This window comes from Ambystoma mexicanum, chromosome 14, assembly GCF_040938575.1.
Source record: "Ambystoma mexicanum isolate Mex_15411 chromosome 14, UKY_AmexF1_1, whole genome shotgun sequence".
NCBI classification, from domain to species: domain Eukaryota; kingdom Metazoa; phylum Chordata; class Amphibia; order Caudata; family Ambystomatidae; genus Ambystoma; species Ambystoma mexicanum.
In genome coordinates, this window is record NC_090940.1 from 455000602 (window position 1) to 455016241 (window position 15640).

Sequence of the window (15640 nt, forward strand, 5' to 3'; positions counted from 1 at the left end):
GGTCTTCTAGCGTGCAAGAGTATATGAGACTGCCATCGAGGTACACAATTACATAGCAGAAAAGGATGTCAGAGAAAAGACGATCCATGAACCGCTGAAACTCTGCGGGGGCATTCATCAGGTCAAAAGGTATCGCAAGGTATTCATAATGCCCGAAGAGCATCCGGAATGCCATCTTCCATTCATCCCCTGGTCTTATTCTAATGAGGTGGTAAGCTCCTCAAAGATCCAGTTTTGAAAAGAAGACAGCCTCCTGAAGGGCTTCAAGAATAACCGGGATCAACGGCAGTGGGTACTTGTCCTTTTGCATGACTTGATTGAACCCTCAATAATCCAGACAGGGACAGAGTTCAGACGTTTCCTTTTTAGGCACAAAAAAGAGACAAGCCCCTGTGGGAGATTTAGAAGGGCGTATCAGGCAATATTTTAGGTTGACATTTAGATATGGTCGTAACGGCTCTTTTTCTGGAGAGGAGAGTATAAACATTCTTCCAAAGGAAACAATGAAATTGGATTGTCTTCCAGCCGATGAGGAGGAATGGTCTTTTCAAGTGTCTTGCAGAAAATGTCAGCAAATTCCTGGTATTCCTTAGGTAGATGCTTAACATGGGAAAGAGACAGCCTCAGTTTGTTGCTTGGGTCGAACGTAGTGGAAGATGTGGTTACTTCAACATTATCTTGGAGGCAGTGAGATACACAGAACTCAGATCCGAGAAACTCTGTTCCGGAAGTCCAGTTAATGTAGAGATTATACCTATGCAACCATGGCATTCCCAGAACCAATGGATAATGTGCAGCCTTTATTATATCAAACTGTAGGTGCTCAACATGGTTGTTAATGTGTAGTTTCACCGGTTTCAACCTTTGAGTAATGCATACATGCCAACATTTCAACCCACCTGTGCGGGAGATTACGTCCGAAAAAATCGGGAGTCAAAGATTTTGCCATTGGAATGCATTGGGCAAATATTTATTTTAGGCGGGAGAACGTGAAAAATTGCAATATTTTTCACGCAAATATCGGGAGTCTCCCGCCTAAATCGGGAGTGTTGGCATGTATGGTAATGGGACCAGAGGAAAGTGGTCTGCCTCTATCCCTTCTACGGTCTGTTATTGGTCTTTCTGTTCACAAAGGATTGTGTGGCTTTTGCCCAGTCATCATAGAGGAATAACCCTATTGCCCCACAATCGTCTAAGGCTTGTAACAAAATGATGCACTTGTCTTCCAGTTGTATGGCTACTTAGAGGACCAGCAAAGAGGTTCTTGTTGGTGGCTCAATAGTTGCTGAAAAAAAAGAACTGTTTTCAGCTTCTGGCTTCCTGGCTCGAATCAGGAACGGGAGATGGCGTTTCCCGGGCGCCGAGGAGGTACAATTGAGCAGTTTCGGACCATTTGCTTGGATGAAGCACAGTATAAGCAAAGGCCCAGTTCGATTCTTCGATTTCTATCCTCTCTGGTTAGAGGTCCTCGCACAGAACCTAATTGCATAGTTTCTGGGTCGGTGGATGAACATGTGGAAGAACCAGGAGACGTCGGGGGTATGGATGTAGCCCTGGACAGCGGTAAGCAAAGACGTCTTTTTTTGGCCTTACTTTCTTGCACTCAGAAGTCAATCTGAATGGCTAAGTCAAGAAGAGCCTGAAACCGGTCTGGTCTCGCCACCCGAGCTAGTTCATCCTTCATTTACTCGATCCGACCCCTTCTAAATAGCGTAAAACAGGAATTCTGTGATCAATCCGCCTCTTTGGCAAACTGTTTAAACTTGGTCACATAAGTTAACATATCCTGGGTGCCTTGTTGGAAGTTGAGCAACCTTTCTTGTGCAGAGAACATCAAGTCTGGGCGGTCGAACATCGCCCTGAAGGCAGCTAGGAAGTCTATGTAGTTGTCTAGTAGAGGATGCTCAGTGGAGACCAAGGGAGTTGCCCTAAAAAAGGGCATTGCCAGTCGGGTATGAGACAATAAAGCCCAACTTGGCTCTGCCTGTGGCATAAATGTGAGGCTCAAAGGTGTAATGGACCAAACACGAGACCAAGAAGGATTGTAACTTTTTTGGAGCACCGTCATACTTCTCCAGGGCTGTACCAAAGGAAGGACCTTCTTGGGAGAGGAAATCCCTGGACAGCACCATTTGGCACAAGCCAGCATTTTCTGCCTTTAAGGCTTGCATTTCGGTGCCGAGTTCCTGCATGTCATTTAAGAGGTCTTGTACTGGGTCCATCTTCACAGGTTGAATGATTTGCGGGCGTCTCAAGTTGTCAGACTCCTCCAGTTGAATAGGGTGGTTCACCTGTGATTTCTTTGGCGCAGGCTTCTTTTGGACCTTTTCTTGGCGGGTGCTCTGTTTGGAGCAGGTCTCGTCCAGATAGGGGCAAGCCTCTCCAGACACCACCCTGCCTGTAAGGATAAACCCCAGGCTTGGTAACCTCAGGAGGAACTGCAAGTAATTACCAGGAGAAAAACCTTCCAAAAGGAAGTAAAAACCTGGATGAGTATTTCAAAGGATATCCAAGGAATCTGGAAAGGCAGTCCAGAGGAGCAGAGCTTAAGGAACACAGATACACGGCTTGCAGACAGGGAGGATCCAGGAAGCACAGACGGCAATGAGGCAGGACAGGAGTAGTACCAGGAAGGGGAGCAGGGAGAAGGACACTAGTAATTCCAGGAAATCAGAGAGAGAAAAACGAAGCAAGGATAGTAGCGCTGAGTAGGGTAAGCAATTACTGTATGTTGAGACGCGCAGAACTAGTGCCATTCAGCAGGCTTTCTAGACACGACTTGTGCTGTCGCCGGCAGAATGAAGGATGCATAGATCGCTTGTTACGCTTCTGGAAAGGGTAGCAGGTCGCCATCTTGGATGGATAAATGGGGCCCGGGATCACTGGCGCAAACCTCCAGGAGGTCCAAAGCGACCAGGGCTGCTGGTAAGCCATGACACGGAGAGCAAGAGCAATAGGGGGACCAAATAAGGAGTGGGGCTGAGATAGAAGCAGAACATGATTTTTGGGGAGGTTTATGTGGTAGGTGATTGCTGACGGTTCAATTTCTTTGATCAAATGGTAATTTTGAACAAAGTAATTTGAAGGTAAGTGAAATGTTTGTATGTAATGTTGAAACAAAGGGGGAAAGATGATTGCGACCCTAATTACTTTTCAGGTAAGTTTATTTAAGCTTATGCGAAACGGGCCCACCGGCACCAAAAGTGAACCGTTAAAGACTACGTTCCAGTTTCACTAACCAGATAGAACTTCGAGGACGACTCGTGAAACTGGAATGGAACAAACATAAACAAACAGGATCCTAACATGAATCCTTACAAAAGGCAATCTATTGTCTTTTTTTTAATTATAAATGTTCAAACTCTTCCCAATGCTATTTTGTAGAAAACCTTCAAATGTGTAGGATCAGTTGTACGTTTGTAAATTGTTAATCCAGTACTCTCTCATGATGTATTCTTGTGCATACTAACTAGCCACCTTAAATCGGGATCTTCCTGTATTATTAGTACATTTTTACGTGGTATTTTATATTCAATTAAATTTGCGTAAGCTAAACAGAAATGTAACTTAAAAAATATTTTACCTTAGGAAGCCATTTTTGAGGCTAGTGTTTTTAATGACGTCCAAATCACAAATGCTAATTTTAACAGTTAATAGTTTTAAATGTCTTTGCTTATCAATGTTTGGAAGATAGTCTTAAGGTTGCTTCACAATTCTCAATTCAACGTTAATTCTGTTTGGTTCTCTGCAGGTATGGTGTTGCGGTGCAAGACTTTGCCAGCAGTTGGCGCAGCGGCCTTGCTTTCTTGGCTGTCATCAAGGCAGTTAATTCCAGTTTGGTAGATATGAGGGATGCCTTGGATAAGACACCTCGGGAAAATGTGGACAATGCTTTCAGGATAGCCTTTGACAGTCTTAACATTCCTCGACTTTTGGAGCCAGAAGGTATATTTTCCGTGAGTTGAGTTTGAGTCCAGAAGATCATTACAGTTGCAGTGTAAAATTGATGAAGGTAAACATTAATTAGTGATTCACTAGTATGGCTCTGGAATACTGCAAAGTAGATCACCATTGAAAAATAGGATAAACTTGTAGGTCGTTAAGGCGAGGGCGGATATGCATTTTTGCTTATTAAGATTTCTTAATATAATTATTTATTGCCCAAATAATTTCTCCTAAAGGAGCACAAAAGGTTAATCCAGGACGAATCAAAATGTGATCTGTTATGCATTTGTATGCCCAAGATATCTGTGTCCTGTTTTGAAAAATAAAGTAGGCTCCTGCCTTCTAACACCAACATATTTCAAATTAAAGATGCCAAAAATAATCAGATGTCTCAACAGACATGTGCTGTCTGGGCCATCCCTCCCCCAACTCCAGCCCATTTTTTGCATCCAATATCAACATAATGTTGTTCTCTGCCTGCTTCTTCCTATCCCATTGTTGGCAAATATGCCAATAACCTTGATTGCCATGTAGCCATGAACAGTGCACTTAATGGTTCTTTCCAAACAGTCTTGTAACATTAGTATGTAGAAGAGGCATTTATGAACTGTCATTCTCGGATAAAGAGTTGATGGTTTTATTAAAGCAGAATGTATGTTCTAAAACGTATGCCTTCTCATCAAGGTAAAACATGTTGAGTAGGAGTGATTTTATATTGCCAAGTAAATATTGAGCAGCAGTTTTCCAGGTAAATGTCTTATAACTTGGGGCAGACAGGTTCCAAGTATGCAACAGTTGTATAAATCTGTCTCACAGAATGCTGTACGCAAGCCAACTTGAAGTATTCCCAGTATTCCCTCTGTATTTGTTGAGATCATTGTAGGGTTCAAAACTGAAGGTAACTGAGAGCTATTTAGCACCTGCTTGTAGCCTAGAAGAGCCTGGTTAGCTGACATCAACAGCTACCAGGAGCTACTTTTGGCTGCCCAGGCCAACTGATACTGAAAAACACACCTATGTCAATTTAAACTGTGCATTTGGGGCAATCTATATATTAACATTCAGATACATCTATACAACATTCAGAGCATAAGGGGTTGTAAAGAATTGGACAAAGGATAGCTTTGTATCTTATGTGGAAGTCAGATTTGCAGAACACTATATTAAAGCTCCTCGTTCATCAGTTTTAGCTCCTGGTCACTGGTTAGTGCTGGTTACCCAGGAATTGCTTTTAGCTCCTGCTTTTCCAATCATAAGTGTGATCGCTGCATAGGAGAGTCTGCTTTACTCCAAGTTCACCTGACCCTAAACACTACTGCCAGTATTGTCCATTGTATGCTATCCGGCATGGTCTTGTACGTGACTGTACTGATGTAATAAATATGTTTTCTGAACAGTGATATAAATAACTGAATGGTTACCTCAAGGACTCGCCGATAGTTTTCTTCCTTTCCTTGCTTCCTCTTTGCCCAGGGAATATGTCCAACAGGGGGGTGAAAGCGAAGGCCTCCCTAAGTCCCTTCCTCCGCCTCTTGGTCAAGATTAGAGGAGGGGAAAGGCCTCAGGGAAACCCTCTGGGGGAGAAAACCCTGTGTCGACAGCTGCTGGAGTGATGTCGTCTAGACGGCGAAGATTCAGGAAACTGCAGGTTGAAAGCCGTCTGATGGAAAAGGCAGAAGAGGATGGTGAGTAAGGGGTAGGTAAGTATGAGACAGGGAATTCACGTTAGAGGGCAAGGAATACCTGTAAAAGTGAGTGGTTGATCTATCAGGCTGGAAGGGAAGTCCTCCGGTAAGAACCTGATGTGTATAGTAAATGGTTAGCTCAGAACTGAGTTCAGAATAAACAGAAGAAGAATTGTTTAGGAATATTACCTAATGGGATCAAAAACGGGGACGTATAAGGAAGTACGGCAAGAACAAGCACCGAGAGGGCGGGTTGGACCACAGGACTCAAGGCTCCTAAATATTGTAAACGGAAAGAAAGAGTCAATTTGAATTCCCTATCGGGACCTTGGAATCCCTGATATTCTATCCTACGTACCGAACACTAGGGTGTGAAACTCTTTGGCGGACTGCTCCGCGATTTCCAGATCGTAGCTGGTGAGAGTAAGAGCGGAGGCTAGAGTCCCCTGCTTCGGGAAGGAGCCGGGAGAGAGGGTCGAGTCTGAATAATGGAAGTAAGTAGGACAGGATTAGAAGGAAGGAATATAGAGCACAGAAAGGTTTAGTAACAAACTTCCTAGAAACGAACTCACATAGCGTTGGCAATGAAGAGTAGCAACGCGTCCGCACGTTGTTGACAGGAACAGATGAACTGAATCTCGAGCAGGAGGGCGGTCCTTCCTCGGCGCTGGGCTCTTCAACGTCTAGACCCACACCTTCTGTAGCGGGGCCATCTTGGTAGTAAAAATGGCTGAAATCCGTCTATGGGACCAACGATGCCACAGTGACCACGGTCTCCGAAGAGGCGTGACAACTGAATAATTTGGGCAAATATGGTGAAGCACATATCAAGTCCTGACTGTGTTGAAGTCCCCCGCCGGATCTAACTGTTCTATGGTAGGGTACTATGGGGGTTGAGATCAGCCTTACACTGTGGAAAGCTGGGTTAGGGGTGGGATGTTGAGGTTCCTCTTGCTACCACTACTATGTCACCATATGTTAAGTTGTTTTATACCGTGCACCGTTACCATTGGCATAGTCTCCAGGTGCTCACATGGCTCTGTAAGAAAGAGGGCTGGGTGGGTTAGTGAGGGAAGTGTTAGGCAGAAACCTGTGCAGTTCCCTCTGGGACCACGGCAAAAGATTTAGGACTACAGGTGTTTGGCAGTAAATCCACTTGGTAGCAGTCTGTACCACAAAGATTCACTTGGTAGCTGTGGCTGAGCAGTCAGACTTCCCTCAAGAAGAGTCAGGCAGTATACAGAGTATTCACAATAGGTCAAGAGAACACAGTAGAACAAGTAAACACTGACCAGGGCTTGGTGTAAAAGAGATATAATTATTTATTTAAAACCACATCTAGAAAAACACACAGCACTAATAGTAAGCAATTTAAAAAAACAGTCACTAAAAGATATACACTCCCTTAAAAGAATATTAGACAAGTCTTAAGTAAAGCTCCACTTATTTTCAGACAGCGGTGAGCACTTAACGTAGATGGCACTCTAATAGTTCGTTTTAAAAAGGGAGAGAAGAGCAGAGAACAAGTTGAAACAGATCCCAACACTTTTACCAGAACATAACCAGAGAGGAAGGCAAAGTAAAACCGTGAAGTTAGAGTTCAAGAGGCCGGACCCACTTTCAGAGGATCCAAACGAAATGTGTCCAAGGTCACACGGTTGCAGTGCACGAAAGTCTTGTAAAGGTTCTAAAAGGAGTTGGACCAAAGAAAGGGACCAATTAGAGGGTCAAGGCGGCCAGCCCAGTCCAGAAGGTTAAGGGGTTATTATTACCTTGTAGCAATCTTTAGAAAGGGAGGCCTGGCGGACACGATACCTTAAAGTGGTGAGAACGCTCCAGCGGGGGCAGTTGTTCCTGGCAGCGGATGCAAGTCGGTGTTTCGTCCGGGGGAAGAGAGGATCTCTTCGTGGAGGAAGACAGGAGTCCGTTGCACTGCCAGGGAAGAAACCAGAAACAGAGTTTCTCAGGTACAAGGAGCGGTCCGGTGATTCGCGGTTCAGTGGTGAGTGGCTATCCGGCTGCCGGGGTGCTTGGCACGGGCAGTTCGACCACAAACCGGGCTGGGGTGCGAAGAAAGAAAGGTAAACTGGTTGTGCCCACCAGTCAGGGGAAGAAGCCTCTCCAGCCGGGAGATCTTCTCTGTCGTCGGGAAGTGGATATTCGGTTCTGCAGGGCTCCACCGGTGGTGTCGTCGTGGTAGGTCAGCTCAGCTTCTCCCTCGTCGGATTCTCAGGTCCTGTGGCGACTTCTGAAGTTCCAGTCCCCAAAGCCCTGCTTTTATGCAGAAAACCCCCATTCACTCAGCCTAGCTGTCACTCAAACATGCTAAGTGGTGAGCCGGCCGGCTCACCACTTGGGCCAATCAGGACGGAGTGCGACTTGAGTTACCAAGGTAACTCAGTCCAGGGTGCCTAAACCCCCTCACACACCCCCTGTGGTACCCAGACAGAGTGGCACCACTTTTGGAGGCTTCTGTGGAGAAGCCCGCCAAAAAGTGGAACAAAGGGCTCGACTTGGGTTGGAGTCACAGAAGAGAACACAAACGCCATTTTAGAATCGAGTCTTGGCAAAAAATACCAACCGGAGAATTAATATTAATTAAATAAACCGGCGGTATGTTCGAGGCTATGATAATTAAATAATTAAATTTGGTAGCCTCGAACAATGGGAAAATCCCATAGGAAAAGATTTGCGGTTGAATATAAAAAGTAGTTTCCACTGCCACCAGCCAAAACTCGCTCAGGGGGGACGGAGACGTGCCCCCTCGACTAACAGACCCCGGGGCAATCGAATTGCCCCGACCAGTACGTCCACAATATGATGGTTTGTACTGGTTTCTGTTAATAATTTGGGACTAGTAAAGCCAATGGTGACTTTACATGCCTTGGGAGACAGTAGTCAGTCCCAGGGTATGGAGTCTATGGTGGGGTGTCACTATGACACCCCTGTTTTACTGCACGGAGGGTGCTGTGTAACACACATCGTAAAAACACATGAGACCCTATGGAGTAAAGGACCCCATAGCCCATACAACACATTCACAGTCAAAGGAATACCATAAATCATGTCCAAGAGTGGGAGGAAAAGAGTCTCACTCTTGGCAGGAGGAAAAAAACAAACTCCAGAAATCCAGCAAAGCTGCGGGGGGACTCACTAGGCTAGGAAATTCAGCCTAAAGAGATAATTCTCCCTAACAGGAAGAGGGATGAGATAGAAGTAGTGCTCTTCTCTTGTTGCTTGAGGAACTAGGAGGAACTGGCATCCTGTGCGAGATGGTTTTCCAAGTGAGTTTTGATTGTGCGCACTGGCTCGTATCCAGAGGGGTGAGGCCCAGTGTCAGGGATTTTTTGTTGTTTCTCCAGCATGGGGTCTGGCATGGATTCCCATGCTCATGAATATTCCCCGTCGTGAGGCTGGGAATCCTCGGTAAAGAAAAAAAATCAGTTTCAGCTTCGTTTCTGAACTGTCTTTCTCCTAATAACCAATCACTGGTCTCTGGGTCATACTGCCTCCAGCCAATGACTGCACTCTATCTAAGCCCCTCCTCTGGCAGCCATCTTCAGATTTTTACTGCACGTTCAAGTGTTGGGAGTCCTCATGCTATAGCTCTCGAGCTTCTACTGCGTATTACATTTTTTTCAGTACATTTTCTCAATTTTTTCGGTCAGTTGAGCCTCAAGCTCATCCGAATAATGGCAACCCATTTTCGGAGGTTTCTACGGCCCTCAAGGGTGATGTTCATCGAATTCCACTTCTTGGAGGATTCCAGAAGATCTTTGAGGCCTAGCCCGCATGGACATGGCCGAAGACAATGGAGACTCGACACCTCTGTTTAGGATCGGCCCAGGATGTGGACCACAGAACGTCTTCAAGGAGGATGGGCACTGCCAGTGCCTTTACTGCCTACAATCAGACAAATCATACGTGGAGGAGGCCTGTGCGTTCTGCAAGGACATGAAAGACCGTCATAAGCGGCTCGCTGACTGGCTGGAGACGAGGAGCCTGGCTGCAGGTGAGCCCCGGCAACATACTTCTCCCAATAAAAAGTCTGAGCGGTCTTCTAAGACCGTTGAGGGCACTCTGGCGACGGGGGCCCAACATAAGGCAAAGCACCATGAGTCCGCGTGCACCGGGTGCGCCGTTGGTACGGACTCCAGGGCTGCCTAGGCCGGGCGCAGCATCGCCGACGCCGTCAACCATGAGCCAACGCTCCGGCTCGACGAAAAGGAAGTCGGACAACCCGGGTAAGCTGAAGGCCTCAGACACGCCTACGGTCGTGAAGGCCCAGATTCACCAGGCTAAGACTTCGATTGAGGGAGTGGTAGCGTCTCTGGCGAAGACCGCAGATGCAGCCCCAGTGGAGACTACCCCCAAGCAAAGAGTTTTTCTGCCTGCCCGGAGGGAATCGTCTTTCCTGCCCATCGAAAAGACCCCTGTGAAGCCCATGGCCGAGAAGGGGGGGACACGATAGTTCTACCGGACCCAGATATCTCCTCCGAAGACGAGCTTTCAGGCCTCAAGGCAGTTCGAGGTCAGGTCCTACAGGAAGGATCCAGGCGAAGCGCATGTGGAAAGTGATGAGGGAACTGACGAGGCACGGCAGGTCGACCAGGAACCGGAGGACACCACGCCGCTGCCGACACTCCGGTCGCAACCGCTGCCACCACTGACGGACAGGTCGGAGGACATCTTACTAGCCCTGCACACTATGTGCTCAGAAATAAGGACAAGGATGCCCTTGCCTTGCGAGCGATCCAGCGGCGCCTGGGCCGTCAGGGATCCCTCCACCCAAATGGAGGCAAGTCCATCCACCCCCACCCTGCCATCCTTCACCTCCATCCCCTCCGCTGAGGGACGAGACGGAACGGATCTCCCATCTCGGCCACCCCAGACTTCTACGCCCGACGAAGTTGGCTCATTCCATGCCATGATCGCTAGGGCCTCAGAACTTTTTCACCTGCGCCCCGAAGAGCAGAAGAAAGAGGGATTCCTTTATCAGCGACAAGAGGCCAAGAGGAAGACTGTGCTTGTGCTCTCGGTCCCACTGTCGAACGACATCTGGGACTAAGGGCTGTCCCTCCTGAAAAACCCATCCTCGGCCCCAGCGAAGAGAGACTGGTATGAGAAGAAATACCGGGTTCCAGACTCTGCCCCTATGTGCCTCAGAGCGCAGCTGTCCCCGGACTCAGTGGTCTCCGCGGCAGCCAGGAAGAAATGTGCAGGGGGGACAGCATCGACTTCCACTTCCCCACCAGATGGCGAGGGGAAGAAGCTGGACGCCATGGGACGTTGGGTCATCTCGTCTGAGGCAACGACCATTAAGGCGGCCAACGCTCTCGCTCTTGTAGCCCGCTACGATAGGGAACTGTGGTTTAAAATTGCCCCCTCCTGGACTTCCCCCCAGACGACAAGAGGGCGGAGGCCCTTGAAATCTTACAAGAAGGCGAGGTGGCTTCGGACCATGCCATCACGGTGGCCACGGACATCGCTGACACCGGCTTCCGCCAGATGGGCAACAGCATTTGCCTTTGTCAGCATGGTTGGCTCAGGGACACTGACTTCCGTCAGGACGTACAGGCGAGGGTACTGGACATGCCCTTCGACCGGGACAGCTTGTTCGGCAAGGCAGTGGACGAGTCGCTGCAGGCCATCAAGGCAGACACTGAGACGGCCCGTGCCTTAGGCACGCTCCAACAACATCGGCCGTCCTTTCGGTCCTCCGGAGGCAAGCTGGGTGCCTCCAAAGGATTTGATGGCAGTTCTTCTTCATACCATCAAGCAACCTGTTTGTCGTCCCAGGAGGCCTACAGAGGCCGCAGTAAGGCCGGAGGACATCGTCATCGTCGCCAGGTGGGCCAAGGTGGTAAGGCCCCGGCAAAGCAGGACTGATCCGACTGTGACGTCCGTCCCCCATCCGAGCTTACCGGTGGGAGGCCCGCTGGCAAATATTGTCGCCGTGTGGAAGTCCATCTTCACCGACCGTTGGGTTCCTGATGCCCTGGCCCAGGGACACACCCTAGAGTTCCAAAGGAAGTGTCCCTGTTTTCCACCTGTGGCCAGAAAAGAAAACCACATTCCACAATTACTTCTAGAGGTACGAGCAATGCTGAAAAAGGGTGCGATAGAGCTCATCCCGAAGACCCTCCGGAGTATACTCGCGTTACTTCCTCGTCCGAAAGAAGACCGGTGGCCCATTCCGGATCTCTGCCGCCTCAACAAATACATAAAAATCCCAGAAATTCCGGATGGTCACCATTCAGCACGTACTGGGACAGCTGGAAGAAGGGGACTTCCTGTCGTCGCGGGACCTGGAGGATGCCTACTTCCACATCCCATGCACAAGGGGCATCAAATGTTTCTGCGCTTCGTGTTCCAAGGGTGGCACTACCAATTCAAGGCCCTCCCCTTCGTTTTGAAGTCGGCCCCAAGGGTCTTCTCCAAGTGCCTGGCACCGGTGGCGGCGCGGCTGCGCCTGCAGGGGATCCACGTTTACCCTTACCTGGACGATTGGCTCATCCAAGCGATGTCAAGGGAACTCGCCGTCGAACACACAGCGAGGATGGTCCGCCTGCTCATGGAACTGGGGTTCTCGATAAACTATGCAAAGTCCTGCTAGGAGCCATCGCAGGACGCTTGGTTCCTGGGAGCCAGACTCAACATGGTGGTGCATCTAGCTTCACTGTTGGAGGACAGGATGAAAGCCATCCTTGGCAAGGTGCAACAGCTGTTGACCATGGAAGTTGCCAGGGTGAGGTCCATCAAGTCCCTGCTCGGCATGAAGTCGTCATGCAGCTACATCGTTCAGCTGTGCAGGCTGCGGATGCAGCACCGGCAGGAGTTCCTTAACGCCCGTTGGATGCAAGTGGCGGGAAGTTTTGAGGACAAGATTGCCCTCAACAAGACATTCTGTCAAGCGATTCGGTGGTGGGGTGTCTGCACGCATCTCGCGGCGGGCATGGACTTTTAAACCCAGTGCATCAGGAGACGGTGATGATGGATGCCTCCCTGGAAGGATGGGGCGCACATACCAGAAATCTCCACGCCAGCGGGCTATGGCTCCCAGCAGAGAAATCGTTGCACATCCACATGCTGGAGCTCCGAGCCGTGTTTTGTGCCCTCAAGTCATTCCTTCCGTCCCTCAAGGGCAAGGTGGTGCAGGTCTTCTCCGACAACACCACAATGTTCTACATTCGGAAGCAAGGGGGAACCAGATCCCCAGCTCTTTCTAAGGAAGCGCAGGACCTATGGCACTGGGCTGTCGTCCAGAGGGTGTTCCTTGTACCCTTTCACCTAGCAGGAGAACACTGTTGCCGACTCACTCAGCAGGGAGCTGCGCTCTTGCCACAAGTGAGAACTTCGTCAGGATCAGGTGGACCTACTGTTTCGATGATGGGGCAATCCCCAGATCGATCTGTTTGCGATGGCAATGGACACCAAGTGCCGGGGGTTCGCCAGCAGGTTTCCCCAGCTGGGAAGCATGGGGGATGCGTTCTCATTCCCCTGGGACGGCCTGTTTGTCTATGCGTTCCCATCGCTGCTGTTGCTTCTGCGACTTATCAGTCAACTCAGACGGTCCCAGTGCCGGATGATCCTCGTCACACCTGCGTGGATGAGGCAGATATGGTACCCGGACCTTCTGGACTTGTCAGCGACCCCGCCAGTCAAGCTCCCGGCGGATGCAGATCTTCTTGCCAGGGAAGGAGGCGCGATTCTGCACCATGACCCGGGGTCGCTGAACCTGCAGGCCTGGCTCCTGCATCATGAGAGTTTGGGGGATACGAGATCCCGGCGGACTGCAAGGAGGTACTTGCCAAGGCCAGGGCTTCTTCGACTCTTAAGTTCTACGGACATAAATGGAAGAGGTTTACCGTCTGGTGCAGGGCACAGAAGATAAACCCTCTACGGATTATGGCCACTCAAATGCTGCCATATTTGCTGTCGCTGGCCAAGGCGGGGCTAGCACACGCTTCTATCAAGATCCATCTTGCGGCTATCTCCCGCTACACCAGAACTCCGGGGCGGTCGTCACTGTGGTTGCATCGCCTGGTTAAGGAGTTCATGAAAGGACTTTTCCGCTCGTTTCTGCCGGTGAAGGCTCCGGCCCCAGCGTGGGAGCTCGGTGTGGTGCTAACTAGGCTCATGGGTTCTCCGTTCGAGCCTCTACATTCGGCACCTCTGAAATTCCTATTGTGGAAGACGGTGTTTTTGGTGGCCATCACCTCCGCATGATGAGTGGGAGAGATCCAGACCCTCTCATGTATCCTCCGTATTTCACATTCCACAGAACGAGGGTCGTGCTGAGGATGCAACCCTCCTTCATGCCCAAGGTGCCATCAGACTTCCATCTCAACGAGCCCTTGGTGTTACCTGGTTTCTTCCCATCGCCTTTGTCGCCGGCTGAGAGGACGTTGCACTCGCTGGATGTGGCTAGATCGCTGAAGTTCTACGTGGACCGCACGAAGGGTGTTCGGAAGACATCACAGCTGTTTGTGAACTTTGGACCTGTGAACCAAGGGAAGGCCTTCTCCAAGGCTTCCATATACAGATGGCTCTCCGGCTGCATCACCCATTGTCACCAGTTGGCAAACCGACCATTGCCTGGCCGTCCGAGAGGCCATTCGACCAGAGCGATTGCTGCAACTATAGCGTTCCTGTCTGGTGTGCCCCTGCTGGACATCTGCAGGGCTGCTACGTGGAGGTCGACGCACACCTTCACGAAATTCTACTGCGTCGACCGGGATTCCAGGCAGGAGTCCAGAGTCGGCCAAGCAGTGCTGCGCAACCTGTTTGCTTGAAGGTGAGCCTGGTGAGGAGGTAAGAGATGCTTAATGTTGAGTTATTGAAAGGCTTAATGTTGAGCCTTGCCACCACCCATGGTTGTGCATGTGTGTACTGCTATGTATTCTTTTATTCATGAGCATGTCAATCCATGCCAGACCCCATGCTGGAGAAGGAACAAGTTACTTACCTGTAACTGTTGTTCTCCAGCATGGGTCTGGCATGGATTCACATGCGAACCCTCCCGCCTACCCCTCCGCGGCTCTTCTCTTGGTCCTACTGCCACTTTACGTGCTACCAAATCTGAAGATGGCTGCCAGAGGAGGGGCTTAGGTAGAGGGCAGTCATTGGCTGGGGGCAGTATGACCCAGAGACCAGTGATTGGTTATTATGAGAAAGACAGTTCAGAAACGAAACTGAAACTGATTTTTTTTTTTACCGAGGATTCCAAGCCTGAAGATGGGGAATATTCATGAGCATGTGAATCCATGCCAGACCCATGCTGGAGAACAACAGTTACAGGTAAGTAACTTGTTCCTTGTGAATATTTGATATGTTGGTTGTGTATTTTGCGTGTAATTTGGGTGGCCCGTAGGGCGTGTGTTGTACTTGGGAGTTACGTGGGAGAGGAGCAGTAGACAGGGGTGGTTAGTACATTGGCTACTGTCAATATTTGTAAAGTGCGATACTGTGGTTACCTTCACAATACTTCTGAGTTGTTCTACAAAGGCATGTGTCTTCTAAGTGCAATACATTGGCTAATCTTCACAGTTCTAATTGCAATATCTTGTCTATCATTGCAAGTTCTCTTAAGATACTCTAATTTCACAGCTCTTATAGGTGCTTCACACTGGCTACCCTCAAAAAATCTTCTACGTGCAATACATTGGTTGTCTTCATATTTCAACTACCTAGAACAGCACCAGCTCTTAGGTTCAATACAATCTAGATTCAGAACCAAACAAAGTACGGAAACAGCACTCTTGGATCTCAAAATCCAATTCGATAGCATCCACGATTCGGTCAGTTTGGCCATATCACTATGCCTAGATTTGTCAGCAGCATTTGACCTCATAGACCATGATGTCCTCTGCCAACACCTCCTGAAAAACATCCTCTTCTTCCATCAGGCGGTTCGCTGGATTAAATCATTCTTGAGTGAGTGCACATCGAGGGTCTTTATAGGTGGCTATACAGCGGACCCCATCCCGTTCCATGCGGAGTCCCCCAAG

At 49.1% G+C, this 15640-nt stretch overlaps 1 protein-coding gene across 2 annotated transcripts in view; it reads left to right on the forward strand.

Annotated features, from left to right (window-relative positions):
* Positions 1-15640, forward strand: part of CLMN (calmin) — a 2282147-nt gene that overhangs the window by 1544187 nt on the left and 722320 nt on the right. For both annotated transcript variants that reach the window (XM_069637682.1, XM_069637683.1), the window contains one exon: positions 3752-3945. In XM_069637682.1, coding sequence (XP_069493783.1) covers positions 3752-3945 — 194 coding nt within the window. The remainder of the gene's footprint in view (positions 1-3751; positions 3946-15640) is intronic.